Below are 24,598 nucleotides of genomic sequence, written 5' to 3'. Positions count from 1 at the left end.
AACACAAGTTCTAAGTTTTTTGTCTGATAATTCATTTCTTGATATCTGTTGGTTCATGCTGCTGTTTAACTGTGACACCAACACCAATATACCAATATAAAAACATTCCATTTGTTGATAGTAATGAACTTTGCACATGGTGAAGCCCATTTTTATCAAACTGTTTTTGCTACTTTTCTAAGGACCTCAGTTAAAAGAGAGGACAAAAAGCGACTGTATTTTAAGTTGCCAAGCTTTTTACCAAGTACTTAAATTTGTCTTGCTAATCCAAACCTGCATTCTTATGCAAAACTTTCTTCATTTTGAGGTTTTGTTACAAAAACGACGAAAATTCTCATGTTTTTTCTGCGGTATCGTCAGTTTGTTAGATTTTGAAACGTGAGTAACTATTGGAACGTTCCGTTTTAAAAGTAAAAATTTTTCTGTGTGTTCAGTTTCTTAGATTAGTGTTTATTCGGTATAAAAAAATTATAAACAATTGACTAAATGAACGAAAAGTCTAAAAGCAAGATAGTGTTCACAATAAACTTTTGCTTCATTTCAGTTTTCGACATCGCTTTCAATTCTTTTTCTTTTCCTGTTTTTTCGGCTATTGTTATATCATTACTACAGAACTGTTTGTTGGAGTTTTGCTTCAAGCTATAGCCTCCTGTTGATCTCAAAATATAGACAGGTTTGGAAGTAAAATTCAAATCTTTGAAAATTGTCAAATACCTGTTTCTCAAAAATACTTCTTCACAAACTCTTGAACTAATGTTTTGAATACGCGATATAATCCTGATCGTATTGAATTTACTAGTTAATCAAGTACATAATTCGTATCTCGGGATCTATTGTGGTTTGCAATCGACTGTACCAATTTCGTATATTTAAAACCAAGCTTAACGGGTCTGAGAAACTGAACATACCGAATCGAAGACACCACATATACCAAAAATTTTTTATGTTTGAAGCCAAACATACCAACAATTATCTTACGTTTAAAACCACACATACCAAACCTAAGAAATCGAATGTGCCGAATTTTAGGAACGATTAGTTACCGACGACTTGTTAGGTGGAAAAGCAAACATACTGACCATTTCTTGCGTCGTTTTTGTTCCATTCTCTGGACTAGAGAAGGCAAATAATGTTATGAGAATCAATAGTGGTAAAATCTCTGCGGGAACTCCAAAGATATTTTATTGCAACCGTTGTAATTTTTGTAATTGTTGTATTTTTTCCGAAACTTGGACATATTTTAGCTTTGGAAATGAAAGGTATCGAAATCTACCAATGTCTCTCAGACGAGGAGTGTTCACTATGTGGTGTGTTGAAAGGTTCACTCAGAGCCAAGTGGACTTCCGTCCCGTGTCCAGAAGAGATCTATGTACCAAATATGGCCAAAATAGTCCACTCTGGGGTACCTGTCCATGGACCATCACTCTACATATGCGACATTGAAATACTGGGAAGTAGGTAGTTACCAGGAAATTTCCAGCTCGAATTCCCAAAATGAACTATCAGTATCTATATTTTAATGAACCGTGAACTATCTCGAAGGGAAATAGTTGAAAGGTGAATAGCCTTAGGAAAACAAAAACTTCCGCTTTCTAAGCTCGTGAAGGAAAAGGTAGGAAAACAGATGAGAGATACCCGAAGTGCTTCTGAATTTTTTAAGTATATGCGTCTATTGCTTGGTAATTTCCTTAATTTAATTTTCTTATTCCATGTATTCACATTGATAAAACTTAACGGCTGATAAATAAGAGTAAAATTTTGGGATTCCGTTGTCTGGTTTCCCAATAAAAACGTGCTACTGATTTCCATCTGAAGTAGTAAATTATTTAGAAAAGGAGCATCAAAAACATTATTAAGTCTCTTTTTCTAATCAGACAATTGAAAAAATTTTAAGGAGCCGAATTCACTGTTATTCCAGTTTACTGATTTTAGTGGTATAAGAAAAAAAATGATATTTGATTTGTCATGTACCGACCTTTCGGGCAATGAGATTGTTGCCCGACACCAAATGGTTATCTAGCAAAATCTTGCCAGAAGATGGCTATCTTGCAAGATCATGCAAGATAAGCTGTTATCTTGCAAGAATCTTAAAATTTCGCTTCGTTTGAGTTCCGCTCTCAATGAATGTTATTGTCTTACTATTTTTCATTTTTCGCAGACATTTTTCGTTATTTAGGACAAAGTCTCGAAACATTAGATTTGTAGCTTAGCAATACAAGAAATACTTTTTTGGGAGCTCCACACACTGTTCACCTAGAGTTCTTTGAAAAACATAATGATAATTTAAAATTATTACTTTTTACTATCATTTGATTACAATATTCAAGTTTCACAATGATTATTTCTGTTTAATTATTTCATTTTTTTTAAAAAAGAAAGTACAAAACTGATGTTTTATTGGTAGTAGTTCTATGCCAGAGAATGTTGATCGGAAACGTTTCTATACCATACTACTCCGGGTTGAGTATGTTCACATTATTTGCTCATTTGCAAGATAAATAGTCATGCTACAGGACTCTTGCAAGCCGAATGGCTATCTTGCAAGATTCTAGAAGAAATTTTATGCAAGACTAGGTATCGTTTTTGCGATAATCAAAGATTCTCGCAAGTTTTATTGTAAAGCAGCCCTTTACCGTAGGAGTTTACCAACAGCGAATATCGATGTCCCTAAATAATTGAGTAAAAAATTTTGTCCATTAGGCAGAAATTTTGTGCAATCGTGTTATATTATGTACTGAGAAATTATAAATTATAAGTAATGTGTATATGGTGACCTCCGCAACATAGAGCCGCAATACGGTACCCATAAACAAATTACTCTAATTCACTTTATATATTTACAACTCTATATTCACTTCTTTTATATTTTAAATCTATCATTTCTTGTCTCACTTATTGCAAACCACTAGTACAGAGTTAAGCTGGTAATCAACCGTTATCAGACGGATAGTTCGGGTTCTATCCCCACTGACTCCAGTGGATGTCCCCAGATTCTAGTATAAAACTAGTGAGACCGTGTAAAAAGCACGTAAAACCAACTTGCGAAAAACTTGAACAAAAAAACCAGCTTAACTCTTTTATAATTTTTTTTAAATTTTGCTATCATTTTTTTAAAAATTAATTATCTGCGAAGCAGCAAAACGATGTTGTTTTGCAAATTCACTGGTAAAACCTAAATTCACCATTACTATCTCTAATACCTTTATCATCAAATGGATCAATAGCTATTTTATATTGTTCTTTAGTATCAATAGTATAATTAGTTACATATTTAGTTTTACCTTCATATATAGCATTAGTATAATCTTCCAAAATAAAAATAAAACAAAAAAAAATTAAAGCAAAATTTACATTTCACTCTTTAAGAGCGATTCACTCTTTTCGGGGTGCCTGAGTAGGGAGATCGCTCTTTTTCACTCTTTAAGAGTGAATCCCTCTTTTTGATATTTTTATTATTTTATTTTACTTTTTATTTCAAGTTATCTATACTTTTTAATAAATTTATATTTTCTTTTATTTTTTCTATATTTTTTCCATTATTAATAAGAAATGATACAAAATTATAGTATTTACATGAACAATTTTCCCCAGTTTGGGTAATATCAGATCTGTGAAACAGTTCCACTGATCTGGGAACCAGCTCCGCCGATCTTTCTGTTAAATTTCTACTAAATCCTCTAGTTAATTCTATATCTGGATGTTGTTTCTTTACATGAGCCCGTATCCCGTCATATCTCACAACAGAAGTACAATATGGACAATTAACTTTAGCTGAAGTACAACTTCTACATGTATACTTACCCTCATCAAAATTATTTAGTGGTTTTATATAATTACACTTATTACAACATCTAGTTAATACTTCTGAGCTGGGGTTAAGGTTAGGGTTAGGGATAAGGTTAGGGTTGGGGATAAAATTGGGGTTAGGGATAAAGTTAGGGTTAGGGTTGGGGTTAGGACCTGAGTTAGAGTTATAGTCATAGATAGAACCAGAACCAGAACTAGAGCTAGAAATGGGGTGAGAACCAGAATTAGAATTAGAACTAGAACTAGAACTAGGGTTAGAACTAGTGTTAGAACTAGAACTTATCTAAGATCAAATACATCTCTTATCTTTACATCTCTTATCTAAGATCAAATCAAGGTCTAATTCTTTTTTATCTTTAATATCAGATCTGTGAAACAGTTCCACTGATCTGGGAACCAGCTCCGCCGATCTTTCTGTTAAATTTTTACTAAATCCTCTAGTTAATTCTATATCTGGATGTTGTTTCTTTACATGAGCCCGTATCCCATCATATCTCACAACAGAAGTACAATATGGACAATTAACTTTAGCTGAAGTACAACTTCTACATGTATACTTACCCTCATCAAATTTATTTAGTGGTTTTATATAATTACACTTGTTACAACATTTAGTTAATACTTCTGAGCTGGGGTTAAGGTTAGGGTTAGGGATAAGGTTAGGGTTGGGGATAAGATTGGGGTTAGGGATAAAGTTAGGGTTAGGGTTGGGGTTAGGATCTGAGTTAGAGTTATAGTCATAGATAGAACCAGAACCAGAACTAGAGCTAGAACTGGGGTGAGAACCAGAATTAGAATAAGAACTAGAACTAGAAATAGGATTAGAACTAGGGTTAGAACTAGAATTAGAACTAAAACTAGATTCATTTTTTAAAGAACAACCCCATGGGGAAAAATCATTAGCACAAATACCACTTAATATTATATTACCACACATACATTTATCAGTTTTATCTTTATGACATGATTCATAATTATATTTTAAAACAGCAAAATTTCCACCTTTATAGTTACACTCTAAACACTGTAAAAGCATTTATAATAGGTTAAACTTTAATATTTACCTAATCCTTCACAAGATAATATATAGCCATGATTTCAATTAAATCTTTAGTATTATCTTTAGATGTGATACACTCTGCTAAATATTTATTTCCTAAAGTATTGAGTGTATTAGTTTTACATCTCTTATCTAAGATCAAATCAAGGTCTAATTCTTTTTTATCTTTAACAAAATTTATAATCTCTTCTCTAAATTCTTCATTATTTATAAATAGTTTTTTTAAAAACCTTCCTCCCTTTCTATTCAAAATTCCCATCTCTTCATTGACGAAATCACAGTTACATTGATCTATATGTTCCTCTTGAATCAGGGAACCTCATTCGCAGATTATATTCCGTGGATCAGTAAAGTTACTTCGTGTTTCACTTTCCAACTCTTCTCCATATCCAACCTTAACTAATGTATTTACTCTACTCAACATTGTGCTTGCTCCCATTGCTACAGTTCCAGCATTTCTTGACATTGAATTAGGATAAAAACAACTAAATATAAATAAACCTGTGCCTATAATTCCACCAATATTTGATAAAATTTTCATACCCCTTCAATTAATCATCTCTTTTGTTAAAACATCATTCTGACTTTTAATATTATTTAAAGAAAGAAATTTATTAAAATAAAACTGATGATTATCATGATTAATAACATTTCTATCTGTTGCAATAATCATTAGTGGTTTCATATATGCTATAAGTTTATTTATATCTTCTCTTTCTAAATCATCTTTTAAACTAAGAGCTTTTAAATCAAGGAAACCAACTCTTGAATCATATATCATTGTTCTATTACTATTAATAATAATAAAAGTATTTTCCTTTTTATTATATTTAATTATACCATAACGAATTTCATCTGACATTCCATCTGTACAATTAGTTACTATTTAATTCACTAATTATTTTATTAAAGTCATGTCCATATTTATATATCTCATTAAAGTTTTTAAATAGGTCAGGTCCATTATAAGTTGTTAAATAAATACTATCACAACTCATTCTTGCTGTATTAATTATTTGAGCTGGTTTATGACACATTACAATCATTTGAATATTATAACGTCTACCTTCAGTAAAATAATAACCTATATCCTTATTTAACCTATCACCCATATCATCAAGTACTATTACACAATTTTGAAAATCATGCATATTATTTTTTGTGATCATATTTATATCACATTTATTAAACCCAGTATAAAACTTATTAGACTCGGGATCTATCCAGTCTCTGTCATCTTTACAAACTATAACTATATTTTTAACTTGATCAGTGAAACTGCTTCGTAGATCTTGGTCTTGGTTGTGGTCTTGGTTTTGGTTTTGGACTGAGTATAATTTTAAATATTGTCTAATAAAATATGTTTTACCCGTTTCAGTTCCCTCATAAACAATAGTATGTAGTGGTGACTTTTCATATTCAAATCTAACTAGACTCCTATTCATAAATCCACCAAAGCTTTCTTCTAGTTTTGTATTTTTACTTGGTCTTGAATCATATATTATATAACAAATTCCAATTATAATAATAAAATTAAAAGCTGCACTACCTGTTTCCATTTTTATATAATAAATATAGATTTGATTTAGATTTAGACTTAGACTTATAATTAGACCTTAGATTTAATAAATTTATTATATAAAAATGCTCATCCTAACTTTTGAGGAATTCAATAATAAATTTAATATTGATAATAATGCTATGAGTGATATCAGAATAAAAGATATAGGTAAAGATATAAGTCTAACACCAATTGAGATTGTAATGAGAGATCAAACTCCAGATAGTATCAGGGATCCTAACTTCAACATTATTGTAAATCTACATCCAACTGAAGGTACACATTGGGTTTTAGTTATAAGAAGAGAAGATATGCGAAGCGGGAGAACCAAGACCGAAGGTCCTTCCACCGATGGTCCTGTGTATTACTTTGATAGTTTTGGTATAGAAACCCCACCATTATTCCTAGAAGAATATGTTGATCTAGGCTCTAATGAGAGAATACAACAATTTGATGAATCTTATTGTGGGGCTTATTGTTTATATATGATCTATCTTATTGATAGAGGATTTAGAATTATAAGTGCTTTGAATATTCTAGTTAATCAATGTAAATATCCAGGAATATATAATGAGTGTTTTTGTTTAAGTTGTAATGTTAATCAGGGAACCTGCTTCGCAGATGATAATGATAATGATAATGTTAATGATAATGATCTACGAAGTAGCTTTGCTAATAATCTTAATGATAAGGATAATGTCATTGATAATGATAATTATGATGATAATGATAATGATTATGATCTACGAAGTAGCTTTGCTAATAATGATAACGATAATGTTAATGATAATGTTAATGTTAATGTTAATGATAATGTTAATGATAATGATAATGACAATGATAATGATAATGATAATGATAGAGATAATTTTATATATCTATTTGATGAAACATATCAAAGGAGTAAATCTAATAGGAATAGCAATAGTAAAGGTGAAACATGGACGAAGTCCCATAGTCCTACTAATAATATCCGTGAAGCGGTTTCACCGATATCTGTAAACATAAATGATGATCTATATTCATGGCTAAATGATGATGATATAATTACTGAAGCCGCATTCCCAGATAACTTTAGATGTATAATATCTGGTCTTAGTGAATGTGGTAAGACATTCTTATTAAAAAAAACTAATTCTAGCTAGTATATACTTCGATAAGCTATACATCATTGGACCTACTGGTGATCAGTACCATGGTATAGAAAGAATAAACCCAAAAGCAGATGTTGAATTTATTAAAGATATAAAATATTTACCATCTCTCGATACACTACCCAAAGACTTAAAAAAACTAATGATATTCGATGATGTTAGAGCCAAAGAACCAGTTATTAATGAATACTTTTGTAGAGGTAGACATAATAACTGTAATATGACATATCTTAATCAAAACCTGTTCTCTCTGGATAGGCAGAGTGTTAGAGGGAAATGTAATCTATTTATTTTATTTGAACAGAGAGGTAAAGTTCTAGCATCGATATATCAAGATTTCTTTAATAATGTTGAACTTAGTTATAATGATTTTGCTAATATATGTAAGAAGGTATGGAAAGAGCCTTATAATTATTTTGTCATTGATATAACTAAAAATAAAAATATTAATGGTAAACTAAGAATTAAATGGGATCGGAGAGTTTTATAATCAATTGGGATCGGATAGCTTTATAATTAATTATAAGTATGGGTATAAGTCTAAGTCTAAGTATAAGTGTAAGTAAAGTCTAAACCCAAGTCTAAGTACAAGTATAAGTCTAGATCAAATGTAAAGTAAAACTCAATACATCACCATTAAAGTCTATAGGTCTTCCATGCTCATCTTTAATATGAAACTCTATATATTCTATTCTATCTTTAGTTACATTTTGATACAAGATATTAGTTGGTATAATATTTATCAAGTAACCTGGTGGTTCATTTAGATTAAAAGTATATAGTATGTCTGTATCTTTACCATTATCTTTAGCTCCAGACATCACATTACAATGAATGTTAATAGTACTAAAACCCATAATATCAATAAATTTCTGACATTTATATCTCCTTTTTTTATAAATTATTTTTCTAAATCCTAGTAATGAGGCTAGTGAGTTTTCTATATCAAAGCTGAGAGCTCCTTGTTTTATTCCCATTAAACATTTCATCGTATTCTTATCAGGTTCTTTTATAACATTATCATCAGTTTCTTCTTTTATTAATTCTGCTATGTCAGTTAACTCATATGCTCCCGCTGTAATAATTGAATATAGCAACGGGATTCCTTTATAATTATAGTTAAGTATAGATGTAATGTTTGGGCTTGAGGTACAGATAGGGTTAAGGTTAGGGTCAGAGCTAAGAGCCCGAGGTAAAGCTTCATCATCTTCTATAACAGTACTAGCATATAAGAATTGATTGTTTCTCCTATTCACATTAAACACCGAATTATAAACAGATAATCTAATTAAACATAATTTTGTTGTATTAAGTATAGGTTCACTAAAGTTAAACTTTTCTGTTGGTATTATCATTCTAAAGTTAAGTGTATACTCTTCTTTAGTTTTACTTAAAGCTTCGTGTGTATTTTGTAGTTCTCTTAACATTAAACTATCGGTGAAACCGCTTCGTGAATCAGTCATTTTTATCTAATAAAAATGGATTTTAATTTGGATACAACTTATGGTTATAATAATGATATACATAAAAGTAAGATTATAAAATATAAACCTAATAATCTAGCAACAATGAATACGGTTAATACTAACATTAATATCATACTCAATAGAGAAGAGAATTACTTAAATATACATGATTCATATCTAGAGATATAGTTTGTTGTATCAGATGATGCTGGTGGTGTATTTGCTAATGATGCTAATATCAGATTAGTTAATTATGGTATGATGCCATTGTTTAGTTCAATTAAGCTTGAAACTAGTGTTGGAAGGACTATTGAATATATAGATCATTGTATCCTAATCCATTGATGTATAAGTTATTAACTAGTACTGGTGATGAATATGAGAGTGGTTTTGTTAGAAATCAGGGCAATAGAGATAGTCAACTTAAAGGTGACCATATTGCCGCACAACGAGGACATATGTATATGATGATTAAGATGAGACATCTATTTGGTTTCATAAATGATTTAGAAAAGATTTTATATGGTATAGGATTTAAACTATTATCAAAAAAAAAATAAAGATAGAGCTCTATATAGAGTTAATGCTAATCCTGAAGCAGTTGCTAATGATGGTAATATAGAAATTAGAGATATACCATGGTGTGTACCTAGTATTGATCCTAGTAATGATAATAGAATTATTGTGCAGAAAGGATTAAATAAAAAGAATAATGTACACTTTAGTTATTATGAAAGGAAGACATTTTATAAGAATGTACCCAATGCTACTAACTTCTTGTTTGATCTTGGTATGGAAAGTGGTATGGAAAGACCGCAATATATAATAGTTGGTTTTGAAAATAATAATGTTAATGAACAAACTCAAGATGCAAGTACATTTGATGTAATGAATGTTACTGAATGTTATTGTAAGATTGGTAGTGAGTTTTATCCCGAAGATAGAATGAATATTAATTATGGAACCAATAATTATAATGAGGCTTTTATAGAGATTGTTAGCTTTAATAGAGATTATAATGGGCTACCACATAAAATAAAACCATATATAAATCATAGAACATTCAAAATTAATTATAGAATATATGTATTCGATACTAGATATCAAAGGGATCATATAGGTCCACAACAAATACAACTTAATTTTAAATTCAGTGCTGCAGTTGCAGATGTTATATGTCATGCATTAGTATTAACTAGGAAGGTTATTAGTGTGAGTAGTGATGGTAATAAGATGGTTGATATTATATCATAATTTTAATTTAAGTCTTAATTAAAATTATAATTTTAGATATAACTCTAGCGATAATTATAATTATAGTATAATATAGTTATTGTTATAATTATATACTTTTACTTATACATAACCATATACTTATATTTATAGCTAGTCAGCTCTAATTGTTACTCTTGTTAATACCTAACTATTTCTTATTAGTATTAACAAAACCTTTAGCATAAATAATGTCTTGATTTCTTTTTATTCTCTAGAGCCAAGCCTCTAGCTTCAAGCTTAACCTTAGGCATAGGCTTAAAAACAACAAAAGGATTATACTTTTAACTTCCATTATTTTTTATATATAGAAATGAGTCTTTTAAATAAGTTCAAAACTAATTCATATTCAGATTTCTTTAAAAGTGTTGGTAGGGCTACGGTTAATTTTGGAATAAAAAGTTGCTAATAATCCAGTAAGAGCATTAAAAATAGCAAGTAAAATAGGAAGTGCAGCTGCATCTAGAAACCCTAAAGCAGCTCTAGCGGCTACACCTGATTTAATTAAATTTGCAACTACTGGTGAAGGTATAAAGGTAGTACAAAAAGGAAGAGGGTTATACTTAGGTACTAAAAAAGATAATTATTCGATTATAATTATGATTATATTATGTTTATGATTATGATTTTGATTATGATTATATTATGATTATGATTATACTATGATTATGATTATAACTAAGATTATAATATATATTTATCGATCTGCGAAGCAGGTTCCCTGATCGGTGTAACCGCTTCGCGGATAAATGTTAAAACTAATATTATTATTACTAAAAACATTGTTATAACTAAGCACTAATATCTTTAATCTAAAAAAATACTCAACTTATTCTTCTTGTTCTTCTTATATTCTTCATATAACTTAACAAATTCGTTATACTCATCATTATCTATTTTGTTTTCATTCATTGATTTAGTATATAGTTTATTAACCTTATCACTAAACTGTTTACTTTAAATATACATTTGTGAATACTTTATAATTTTTTTTCTAATTTTAGTATTAATTGTTTTTGATAATGAACCACAAACAGTTGCTTTAGCAAAAGCTGTTGGTATAGAATAAGCTATTCCTATACCTGTTAATGAAACTGATGTTGTTGTTGCAGTTGTTGCTATTGTTGAGAATACTATTTCTGTTATCTCAGCTATGTTAATATAATTTTTATATCTACTTAACTTCTTATTATAGTTTTTAGTTTCAGTTTCATAATAATTTCTAATATCTTTTATAATGTTAAAACTATTTTTAAATTTATTATTAGCTTGAATCTTTTCGTTTATCAACTGTTCATTGACGTTTGCAGCATTGCTGATCTCTTTCACAGCCGCTTCACGTATCAGTCTTGCTGATACTGATGACAATTCTGGATATAGTAATCTCTCACTTGGTGCTGTTGGATTGGTCATTGCTTTGCTTATTTTCATTAGTAAAAATTCTTTCTATTTCTTTCATTATATCTTCTTGATTAAAACTATAATGCATCTCAAGTGTGTCTTTCTCTTTATTATCAAGTAACTTACTTTGTAAAATTATATCAATTATATATTGTACTATAACACCTCTAAGAGATTTATTGTATTCTTTCATTTCTCTCAGACCGTTAGTAAACATTTCATCTAAGTGTATGTTAGATATATTCTGATTAAACTTATTATTATCAAATGCTTGCTTTAATTGATTATATTTAGAGATAGTATCTGCAGCAACTTTATTACAAAACTTAACAGTATTTCTGACTTCATTTGTTGATTCAATAAACTCATTAATCAGTTCTTCATTATCTTGTGTTTCCTTTAGTTGTAATGTTTTAGTTGTAACTTTATCAAAGTCACCCTTTCTTATTTCAATTATGTTTCTACTTAAAATGTCTATTTTATTAGAAGAGGATATTAAGTTATTGTCACAATACTCTTTATTGACAACATCTTTTTCATCTATCGGAGGATGTACATTTGTAATTTTTTAGGTATCCTTCATATCAATATTATCATTATCTTCTAGGAATAACCCACGAGCCTTACTTAGTGTTAATTTGTTTGTTGATGTTGATGTTGATTTATGTTTAGCTTGATTGAATCTATTTCTTGTCATCTTTGTATTTTGTTTACATATAATTAAAATAATAATTAGTGTTGCGGTCAAAAGACTTTTTTATATAACTGTTAAAGACTAAAACATGTTTAAAACTTGCTTCCATTTAATACTAGCTTAGTTTTTTAATATAAATGGCTCAGGTACTTGTTAATCATCATATAGAGGTTGAAATGTTGATTTTTTGCATAAAATAGTGCTTTTTTGTTATATGTTCATGTCATAATAGGCCAATAACCTTGAGATGCCAACCTGTTGATGCTGTAAATTTCATTCTGTGTTGAGATCTACCAAATGGTGCTAACCAAATACAATATGATTTAAATTTGTCCCGATATGTGGGTGACCTTGAAAAGGGGTAAAACTTTGAAGTGCTGTAACTTCCCAGGAAGTGGTCCGAGACCCTCAAACCGCCCCTTTGTTTTTCACACTAGAGCGACCAGAGTTCAATGGGACATACGCCGAACCTCGGCTTTGACCTTCATTTCACATGTTGTTTTTACTATATGGTCCCTAATTTTTGTCATTTTCTGCCCTTTTAAGTCGATTTGTGAATGACCTTCAACTCGACATAACCTCACACGTGCATAGTTGTTCCCTAAATTGAATAAGCGTTCAAATAAGTATACATTCTAACATGTGTGTCACTAAAAATGTCCAAGGTCATAGTTCAAGGACCTTATTTTAGCGTAATTAGTTAAGTAAATATAGTCAAAATGCATCAAAATGTTATATATTGTTTGTTTAAATCAATTAATACCACAAATTGTGATTATGTGTTGTTCAGTTACACGTATCAGAGCTTAATGACAGTTTTTTAGTCTTTTAAATGTTGATTAAGCGTACTTCATACTATTTGATAATTGTTTCATAGATTTGAGTTGTACTTAATAGCTATTATTTGATTACATAGTTTCTATTGATGCATAACTTGAATGTTGTTTGAACAAACAATTCTATTCATAGCTATTGTGATTAATAGCATTATTTATGTGAGTGGTTAAAGCTTAATGGAAAAAGTAAGATCCTTTTTGTTACCAGTTATTGTGTAATAGTTACTTAACATTGTAGTTGAACAGATTCTAAACTTAGTATTCAGTAAATTCCAAACTTAATTCTTGATATTTATCCGAATGTCAATTGCGTAATATTTGATTAACTTCTGTAAATGTTAGATGCTATAACCTTTATAATCAGAACTGTTGTTTTCACGATTGAGAGTCAGTTTGTATGACTTGCGAGAAAATCAATTGAAGATTTTTTGAAATTGTTATTGAAAAAGCCTAAGGAAATATACAGTCAAGTGAAGATTTGCGAGATTATCACCGAACCAACGTGCGTAACGATATATAGTGAATTGTGCAACTATTATCTACCGTCACATTAATGGTCCGTAATCTCCCCGGACTTTGAAAAAGAAGTTATTGAAATAGACGTTTCGAAAATGTTCAAAAAATCTTCGAAATCGTCAAAGAAGAATGCTTCTGCTCAACCTGTCTCATCAGACGCTGACTACAAACGTTCAGATGAAATACTTCAAATCCACTGGATTTACGATAAACTCAGAACAAAACGAGAGGACGTAATACGACTTTTGAAAGGCAATTATCGTACTGCGAGAGTTAAAACTGAGTTGGATCTTTATCTGGCAGAAGCATCAAATCTTTGCCGCAGATTAGTGCAATTTGAAAACAAAATTGATCGAGGTGTATTAACAAAAGCCGCCCTCACGAACGTGGAGAAATGTAACGACTATACAGAACGATTGAAAAATCACAGAAGTTACATAGAACAACTGTTTGAAAAGAAGCAAGCAGTTTCGGGAAAGTATGTCACATTTGAGAGATCATCAGTCTCGTCATTCACTTCTGTAACAGGTGAAGAAGAGAATTTGGGTGCATCTAATGTCGTGGAACTACCTAAGCCTAATCAAGAGGTACGTCCGAAGAACTCAACACCTTTGGAAAATGAGAGCAGTGAAAAGAGGAATTCGGAACATCTTGACAGTCAGGTCACGCCTAAAAGTAATTTTAAGTCTTATTTAGACGCCAAGGAAGCAGCTCATGTTGAAATGCGACGAAAAGAATGTCAACGAGAATCGGTCGAGAAGCGAGCCGAATTGAAACGAAAGAAGATGCAAATCGAGTTCGAGCGAGCTCAAAGAGAGTACGAAGAGCGAATGAAGAAACTCGATGAAGAAACGCAACTTCAAATAATGGAAGCTGAATTGGGCACTCTTGAATTGAGTGGCGACGAAAAGAAGTCTGTCAAAGACGGTGAACGGTCTGACGATGAAAGCCTTCGTGATTTTGAGACAACTGAAAGAGAGATGTTGCAAGGTGATACTCCCAAGAAGGTTCCAGGCAAGAACCTGTTTGCTCCAGATTTTGTGCCGGAGAAAACTGATTCCTTGAGCCATCAGGGACGGAAACAGTTGTCTTCAGAGATGGAAGACAGATTTCGCAACAGATCGTCTAGCGGCGATTCGAATGATTCATTGAGAAGAAGTCGTCTTCGAGATTTTGATTATTCAGCAAGGAGAGAAGAACGAGACTATGATGCCGCAAGAAGAAGTGGCCATTCTCACTTTGCATATGCCAGTCATCGGAACATTCCTAAGCTGAAACTTAGAGAGTTTAACGGCGATCCACTGGAATGGCCAGAATGGAGCGGAATGTTATTGGCTACAATTGACAAAAGTTCGCTGACAAATGATGAAAAGATGAGTCATTTGAAAAGCCTTGTCACTGGTAAAGCAAAACGTGTAATAATGGGTCTCGGATTCTCAGGTGCTATGTACAATCAAGCGTGGCAAACACTTCAGAAGAAGTTCGGACAGTCGCATCACATCCTGTCATCGCAATTGTCCAAGATACAAGAGTTTGCCCCGATTCGATCCAATGATTCAACTGCGTATATCGAATTCGTTGATGCTATTGCATCATTTGTCGGAGTATTACAACAGTTTGGATACTCTAATGATCTGTTCTCATCTAGTAACCTGGATACAGTTGTCAATAAACTGCATCATGAAGCCAGACGGAGATGGTTTGCTTATATTGAGAGTCCAGCGAGAGTTGGAAAATTGCCAAATCTAATGCAACTGAACGAGTGGCTGCAAGATGAAGCTCAAGTTCAGGAGAGACTGCTGAACAGTTCATCAAACAGCAGCAGCAGTTTCAAGAATGACAATCAGAGGAAATCGCTCAGGTTTCAAGAAGTTCAACAGATCTTCGAATTCAACTTTCAGTTCTGCCGAAACAGAAAACGCAAAAGATTTTCCGAAGTGCCCACTGGACAGCGAGAACCACCGCATTTGGAACTGTGACAAGTTTAAGTCAATGAAGATTGACGATCGATACAATGTTGTGAGAGAGAAAAGATTGTGTTTCTGTTGTTTGGCTTCTGATCATTCAGCAAAGTATTGTCCACGCAAACGCAAATGTGGAATTGATGGTTGTGAGAAGAATCACAACAAACTGTTGCATTACAAAAAGAAGTCTGATAAAAATAAGCCAACCACCAAGACAGAGAGCACAAATTTGACAAGTAATACTGAGTCAGTAAGAGGACTAATGCAGATTGCTAGAGTGAAAATCTTCGGCAATGATGGCAAGTTTGAAGAAAGTCTTGCTTGTTGTGACACAGGTTCAACTCAGACGTGAGTTGATGAAGATCTGCTGAAAAAACTGGATCCTAAAGGAGAATCAATCTCGTTGAATGTCACAGGAATTCACGGAACCCATGTAACTCCATGCAAAGCAGTGCAGGCTACAATTGGGCCGGCTAATTGCAAGGAGAGCAAGGGGAAGAATCTTGTTGTTCACAGTCAGAAGAACTTGGAAATTGGAAAGAGTGTCTACAATGTCCAAGAAATGAAACAAACGTATCCGTACCTAAAATGCGTTGGTTTCAAGCAAATTGATTTGAAAAAGGTCTCAATTATCTTGTGGCAGAACGCCTACGATCTCGTTCGTCCATTGCAGTACAAAAATGGAGGTGAAAATCAACCATGGGCAGTTAAATTACCGCTTGGATGGACAGTTAGTGGCCCAGTTCCAGTCAGTGAATTGCGTTTGAGTGCAGCATGTCATTTGGCTAACGAAGATGACGTAAAATTGGCTGAAGTTGTTAAAAAATGGTGGGATATGGAATCTTATGGAACGTTGATGGTTGCTGACAAGCGCTCCAAAGAAGACAAGGTTGCAAGCGAGATTCTAAATTCAACGATTAAGTTCAACGGCGAGCGATATGAAGTTGGATTACTCTGGAATGGTGAACAAGCAGCTTTGTCGAACAATTTCTCTTCCGCCTTGGGACAACTTCGAGGTTTGAAACGTCGTCTTGACTCTGATGAATCACTGAATCTGCGCTACAGTGATACCATTGCAGCAGATCTCAAGAAAGGGTATGTTTCCATCCTTTCAGACGCAGAATTAGCTGAAACAAGCAATCAGCAAGTTTGGTACGTGCCACATCACCCAGTTTTGAATCCTCACAAGCCAGATAAAGTGAGACGAGTCTGCAATGCCGCCAGCAAGTTCCGTGGTAACTGTCTGAATGATATGTTACTTGCAGGCCCAGACTTACTTGCAAGCCTGATGGGGATACTCGCAAGATTTAGAGAAAATCAGTTTGCGTTAAGTGCTGATATTGAAGAAATGTTTCTTCAAGTTGAAGTTAGGCCGGAAGACCGCCACTTTCTACGCTACTTGTGGTTTGACGAGAATGGAAGAATTGTCACTCACCAGTACAATCGACATATTTTTCGAGCAAAGTCGTCTCCAACTTGTGTGCCAATTTCGCGTTACAGAGACGTGCGTTGGACAATGCTGAAGGCTTTGAACGAGCTAGCTGCATCGCATGTCACAACTTTTATATGGACGATCTTCTTGTTTCCTTAGAAAACAAAGAAGAAGCTGCTGACATTAAAGAAGAATTAACAACTCTTCTTGCCAAAGGTGGTTTCAAGCTGACAAAATGGGCTACAAATTTCAACGAAGATGAAGTTCATGACAAAGCCCTAACAATCCTTGGTTTTGAGTGGAATAATATCAATGATTCCCTCAAAGTCTGTAGAGGATTGCAATTTGAACCAGAGAGTCAATGGACTCAGCGGAAAGTGTTGTCAGTTGTTTCAAGTGTTTTTGATCCACTGGGATTTTTGGCTCCGTTTGTGATCAGAGGAAGAATCATTTTGAAAGGCATTTGGCAAACAAGAGGGCAACAATGGGATTCTTTTATTGAAGAGAATCTAAACAACCAATTCAGTGATTGCGTAGCAGAGCTAAACGCTGGAGAATCTTTTGAAGTCACTAGATGGTATCAAACATCCAGCGAAAGTGTACGGAACGAGTTACACGTTTTCGGAGATGCTTCTGAAGATGCCTTTTGTGCGGTTGCTTATGTTGTGACTGAAAAGGTGAATGCCGATCGAAAAGTCTCTTTCATCATGGGAAAAGCAAGAGTTGCACCAGTCAAACATCACACGATCCCCAAGCTTGAGCTAATGGCAGCTATAACTGGGAATCGACTGAAAGACTCTATAATGAAAGAGCATTCAATTCATTTTCACAAAGTTTACATGTGGTCGGATTCAACAACCGTTATTCGGTGGATTCGATCCAGTAATGAAAAGCAAAAAACCTTTCTTGCTAATCGAGTAGCCGAGATTTTGGATTCATCGACTGTAAATGAATGGCATCATGTTGCAGGTGCTAAGAATCCAGCTGACCTAGCAACAAGAGGTCTTAGTTTTGATGATGTAGCAAACAGTAACTGGATACATGGACCAGATTGGTTTAGACAGTCAATAGTTCTTCAAGAAGATAATCAGCTTCCTGCAGAACAAGAGATGAACGTAAATGTGTTCGTCTCAAAGGATGAATCAGAAGTTTTGATTGCAAGGGAACGTTTCAGTCAATTTAACAGATTGAGACGAACAGTGGCCTGGATTTTAACTTTATTCAAGTCCGACAAAACAGTGAACGAGTTAATTGATGAATCAGAGCAAACAATTTGGAAACTTGTTCAGCGCGAAAGTTACCCGAAAGAGCTTAATGATTTGAAAGCGGGTAAACAGTTGTCTTCCAACAGCAAGATAGTTTCGTTGTCGCCTTTTATCGATTCAAAAGGAGTCATGAGAGCTAAAGGAAGATTACGAAAAGCAGATTTGTCATTCGAGACAAAACACCCAATCATACTGCCGAGCAAACATCGAGCAGTAGAATTGTACTTGAACTTTCAACACAAAGTCTTTCATCACAAAGGTGTCGAGTATATTCGAAATGAAGTTCAGAAGAAGTTTTGGATTTTCGGGATGCAAAATGCATTGCGCGCAGTAAAGCATAATTGCGTAATGTGCCGATTGTTTACAAACAGTAAGACACCACAGATGAGCGACCTACCAACTGACAGATTGACGAGCAATGTTCGACCGTTTATGAATAGCGGTGTTGATTATTTTGGACCGTTCGAAGTGAAGATGTTTAGACGAACAGTCAAGAAGTGGGTTTGTCTTTTCACATGCTTGAGTGTTCGTGCTGTTCATTTGCAGTTGGTTGATAGCCTTGACACAGCAGCTTGCATTGATGCAGTACACAGATTCGTTGCAAGGAGAGGTCAACCACAATCAATCATCTCTGATAATGGAACAAACTTTGTTGGCGCAGCAAGAGAGTTCAAAGAGACTTTCCAGGAGTTGCAAAGGGAAACAATCACCAACACATTAGCCGAGCAAGGTATCAAGTGGTCATTTAATCCTCCGGCTGCACCTCATTTTGGTGGCGTATGGGAAAGACTTGTGAGATCTTGCAGGAAAGCGTTGTATAATGTGCTTGGAAAATAAAGTTTGAGTGAAGACAAGCTTCGAACAGTATTGTGTATCGTTGAGCAGTTAATAAACAATTGTCCACTCACAGACATTGGTGGAGATGTAGCAGATTTGGAGCCATTGACACCAAATCACTTCTTGATTGGTCAAATAAGCGTAAATTGGCCAAATGCGTTATTTTCTGGAACAGCAGCGAGTTACAGAAAACTATTCTGTGATCAAAACAGTATCCTAGTATCAGTTTGGAATAGATGGATGTCAGAGTATCTACCCAGTCTTCAACAAAGAACCAAATGGGCCAAAGAAGAGCCAGAGGAGTTGCAGGTTGGAGACTTAGTATGGATCATTGATAAGCATACACATCCATTCAACTTTCCTTTGGGCAGAATAGAGGAACTGTTCAAAGGTGATGATGAAATTATTCGAGCAGCAACAGAGAAAACTACAACTGGTAGTTACAAGCGACCAATTGTTAAGTTAATTGCAGTAAAAAGTGACCGCAAGTGAAGTTGTTTTTGGAGTTGACCAAAAACTGGGCCGGCTATGTTGCGGTCAAAAGACTTTTTTATATAACTATTAAAAACTAAAACATGTTTAAAACTTGCATCCATTTAATACTAGCTTAGTTCTTTAATATAAATGGCTGAGCTACTTGTTAATCATCATATAGAGGTTGAAATGTTGATTTTTTTCCTAAAATAGGGCTTTTTTGTTGTATGTTCATGTCATAATAGGCCAATGACCTTAAGATACCAAACTGTTGATGCTGTAAATTTCATTCTGTGTTGAGATCTACCAATTGGTGCTAACAAAAATACAATATGATTTAACTTTGTCCCGATATGTGGGTGACCTCGAAAAGGGGTAAAACTTTGAAGTGCTGCAACTTCCCAGGAAGTGGTCCGAGACCCTCAAACCCCCCCTTTGTTTTTCACACTAGAGCAACCTGAGTTCAATGGGACATACGCCGAACCTTGGCTTTGACCTTCATTTCACATGTTGTTTTTACTATATGGTCCCTAATTTTGTCATTTTCTGCCCTTTTAGGTCGATTTGGTAATGACCTTCAACTCGACATGACCTCACACGTGCATAGTTGTTCCCTAAATTGAATAAGCGTTCAAATAAGTATACATTCATACATGTGTGTCACTAAAAATGTCCAAGGTCATAGTTCAAGGACCTTATTTTAGCGTAATTAGTTAAGTAAATATAGTCAAAACGCATCAAAAGGTTATATATTGTTTGTTTAAATCAATTATTACCACAAATTGTGATTATTTGTTGTTCAGTTACTTGTATCAGAGCTTAATGACAGTTTTTTAGTCTTTTATATGTTGATTAAGCGTACTTCATACTATTTGATAATTGTTTCATAGATTTGGGTTGTATTTAATAGCTATTATTTGATTACATAGTTTCTATTGATGCATAACTTGAATGTTGTTTGAACAAACAATGCTATTCATAGCTATTTTGATTAATATCATTATTCATGTGAGTGGTTAAAGCTTAATGGAAAAGGTAAGAACCTTTTTCTTACCAGTTATTGTGTAATAGTTACATAACATTGTAGTTGAACAGATTCTAAACTTAATATTCAGTAATTTCCAAACTAAATTCTTGATATTTATCCGAATGTCATTTGCGTAATATTTGAATAACTTTTGTAAATGTTAGATGCTATAACCTTTATAATCAGAACTGTTGTTTTCACGATTGAGAGTCAGTTTGTATGACTTGCGAGAAAATCAATTGAAGATTCTTTAAAATTGTTATTGAAAAAGCCTAAGGAAATATACAGTCAAGTGAAGATTTGCGAGATTATCACCGAACCAACATGCGTAACGATATATAGTGAATTGTGCAACTATTATCAGCCGTCACAATTAGTCTTGTAATTAGACTTATAATTAGTCTTACAATTAGACTTATACTTAGAATTATAATTAGACTTAGGACCGCAGGTCTATATTTAATGATTCCAAAACCTTATTATTAGATTCAAAATCAAACTCGGATTTCAAAAGTTGCTGTTCATAATATTTGCCTTCTATTATTTCTCCATCCATATCTGCTATCTTATATGTTGATGGTTGTGTTTTTAGAACTTCATTCACTTTAAACAATTCTCTATTCCAATTAGAAGTGTAACCTTTAGAGAATATATTACGTTTCTCTACATTTCTAACATAATCACCAATTTTAAGTTGGGCGTAGCCAGGTTTACCCTTAATATTCTTAAAACTAAAAGTGTATTTAACTTTATCAGGATTATTGGAAGCATCAACTGGTGTCAAAATAATTGTTGAGTGAATGTTATTGTTATATGTTACAACAGCATCATTTAATATATTTACCCAATTACCATCGCCATTGATGAACATAGGTTTATTTATTATGTGTAATAATGTTCTATTAAATCTCTCTATGAATACAGCCTTTAAATCACTATAAGTAGAATATAGTTTTGTTTCATATTCTTTAAGTAAAGATTTAAATGTTTTATTGTAAAACTCACTACCTCTATCTACCCATAACTTTTCTGGTTTTCGCCCTTCTGATAGGATTGTTTTAAAACCATTAGTTAAAGATAAACCAGATTTATTTTTTAATGGAATAGCCCATGCATATTTTGTGAATATATCTATAACTGTTAATATGAACTTACAATTATTATTGTATTTACTTAGAGATGACTTATCATTTAAATCAGCTGACCATGTTTCATTTTTATATAATGGTATTTTTCTTTGTCCTCTTAACTTTGTTATTCGAGGACTGAATACTTCTTTAGCTAGTTGTTGTTGTTGTTGTTGTTGTTGTTGTTGATGTTGTTGTTGTTGTTGTTTTTCCACATTTTTTATGGACGTAGACATCTGCGAAGCAGGTTCCCTGATGGTTTCGAGCTTGCTCATTTACCATAGTTAAAAACAAAATTATCTAGTTGGTCTTGATTAATAATATTCATAGATAATAGTTGCTTAGGTATATCTAGCATTTCATCATGTAATCTATCATGACCAGCTTTTGTCTCTAGTATTAATAGCTCTAATCTTTCTACTAAACTATTTGGATCTGCAAAGCAGGTTCCCTGATCTGGGTTGCTATTTAATCCCCTACCATATACATCATCTTTTGCCCCTATTATACGTTTTATTGCTCTATATCTAGCACTTTTCTTATCCCCCTTTCCTAAATCATATCCAATATCCTTTAAAAACCTTTTAATTTTGTTTTCATCTTCCTCAATATTATCATATGTTATATTTGATTTAGTAAAAAAATCAGTAAATCCTTCTGAAAACTCATATACATTATCCCTTAATAAAAATGCACCCTGCTCTAGAGTTATGTCAACACCATTCTTCTTATATCTCCTAGTAGGTAAATCTATGAATTCTAATCTTAATTGAGGATTAGTTTGAGCCCCCATGTCATGAAGAAATTTGGTTGTTTTTGTATCAACATAAACTGGTGCTGTATCTTGAGTTTGCTTTGTGGTCCCCTTTAACGTTTCACCAATCTGCGAAGCGGTTTCACCAATCCGCGAAGCAGTTTCATTAAACTGGGAACCAGCTTGCTCGATCATCTTAGTTTGTTTATCTAACTCTTGATTTTGCCAATCTATTGCTCTTAATGTTTTTTCATTCAATGCTAGATTGCGTTCATTGTTTGCATTTATCTGCGAAGCAGTTTCACTGATAGTTTTAGTTAAAGTATCAAATAACTCTTCTATTTCTCCAAAATATTCTTGTTGGTTTAATTTATCTTCTAATCTATTCTTTCTGTTTTGTTTTTCTAGATTGTTTAGTTTTATAAGTGTTTCTAGTTGAGTCATTTTTATAAAAATAATTATCACAAACATTATATAATCTAATAGCGGCTTCAATAAACTTTCTATCATCATTAATTGTTAATTCTTTAACAAACTTATTATAATTGGTTATTGCTTTACTTCAATCTGGGAACCAGCTTTGTGGATCAGTGAAACTGCTTCGCAGATTTGGAAACCAGCTTCGCTGATTGATGAAACCACTTTGTGGATCTGGAAACCAGCTTCGCTGATTGATGAAACCAATTCGTGGATATTATATTTCTTTGCATGTTCTCAGAATCTTTCTTTTGTATGATGAAACCTATATCTATGGAGATATATGCTTAGCCTACAATAGAAATGTTTAAATCTATATTGAGAGATGTGTTTATTTACTTTACACATTCTGCATACTAAATATTGATTGGGATTATTAAAATGAACAACCATATGATTATGTTTTTCTCTATATGTTATGATTTCATTGCATATGAAACATCGGAATGGTTTACTTTGACACTTATCACAACTCCAACGCCAAGCCTTATTGTTACATTTATCACACTTGGTACTAATCATTTTTATAGTATTGAAAAGCTATATAATTAATATTTTTTCAAAATTTGGCATATAAAAATGAATCAACAAGATTATACCGGTTACATTCATTCCACGAGTGAGCGAGCTCAATCTCATGGACAAGTTCAATCTGGAAGTGAGCGACCTCAATCTCATGGACAAGTCCAATTTGGAAGTGGACAAGTCCAATCTCATGTACAAGCTCAATCCCATGGACAAGCTCAATCCCATGGACAAGTCCAATCTAGTGCTTCTAGTATGGCGGTCCAAATGTTAAAAAATAAAAATAAACCAGTAGATCTGCGAAGCAGTTTCACTTATCTGCGAAGCAGTTTCATTGAAAAGGAAAGACAAAAGATAGAATTAGAAAAATCTTTAGAATCAATCAGAAGGTTTAATCGTGTAAATGAAGAAATAAAGGAGTCGTATGATAAACAGGATGCAAAATTAAAACAAAGAGAAGAAGATATGCGTGAGTCATTGCGAAAGGCAGAAGCAAAATATTATCCAGATTTAGATCCATGAAGTAGTTACACCAATAAGGATTTAGGTTATGATAATTGTGATACTGGAGCTTACAGTATCTAGAAACTTTGTAACCAAGTACTAAACTATCTACCTATAAACACTCTATGCATATGTTATTTAATTACTGTCTTTGTAAATATATACCAATTGGTGTTAGTTGCTCTTTTGCAGCAACCTGTTCTGTTAAACATTGAAACGTGTTAATCACACATTAAGAAAGTGCAAACGATAAACTAAAGCGATAGAAAACAGTCGCATCGTGGCCAATTGAGTATTATTGCACTACAGTGTTTTATTACAATAAGAACAGATTATTCTTATGAGTCAAGAACTAGACAGATCACCCACATCTTCACCTTTACACAATACAACAGAAATAGATAACCAACTGGTTTGGTCGAACCCGGTTAGGAACACATTAAAC

At 32.9% G+C, this 24,598-nt stretch overlaps 1 protein-coding gene across 1 annotated transcript in view; it reads left to right on the top strand.

Annotated features, from left to right (window-relative positions):
• LOC142348503 (uncharacterized) overlaps window positions 1-24,598 on the top strand; it is an 88,825-nt gene that overhangs the window by 37,289 nt on the left and 26,938 nt on the right. Inside the window, exon 8 of the mRNA XM_075399879.1 lies at window positions 1,245-1,454. Coding sequence (XP_075255994.1) covers window positions 1,245-1,454 — 210 coding nt within the window. The remainder of the gene's footprint in view (window positions 1-1,244; window positions 1,455-24,598) is intronic.

Source organism: Convolutriloba macropyga, chromosome 10 (assembly GCF_964194025.1).
Source record: "Convolutriloba macropyga chromosome 10, txConMacr16.3, whole genome shotgun sequence".
NCBI classification, from domain to species: Eukaryota; Metazoa; Xenacoelomorpha; order Acoela; family Convolutidae; genus Convolutriloba; species Convolutriloba macropyga.
Note: the sequence above shows the minus strand (reverse complement) of the source record. Positions and strands in the feature narration are given on the sequence as shown.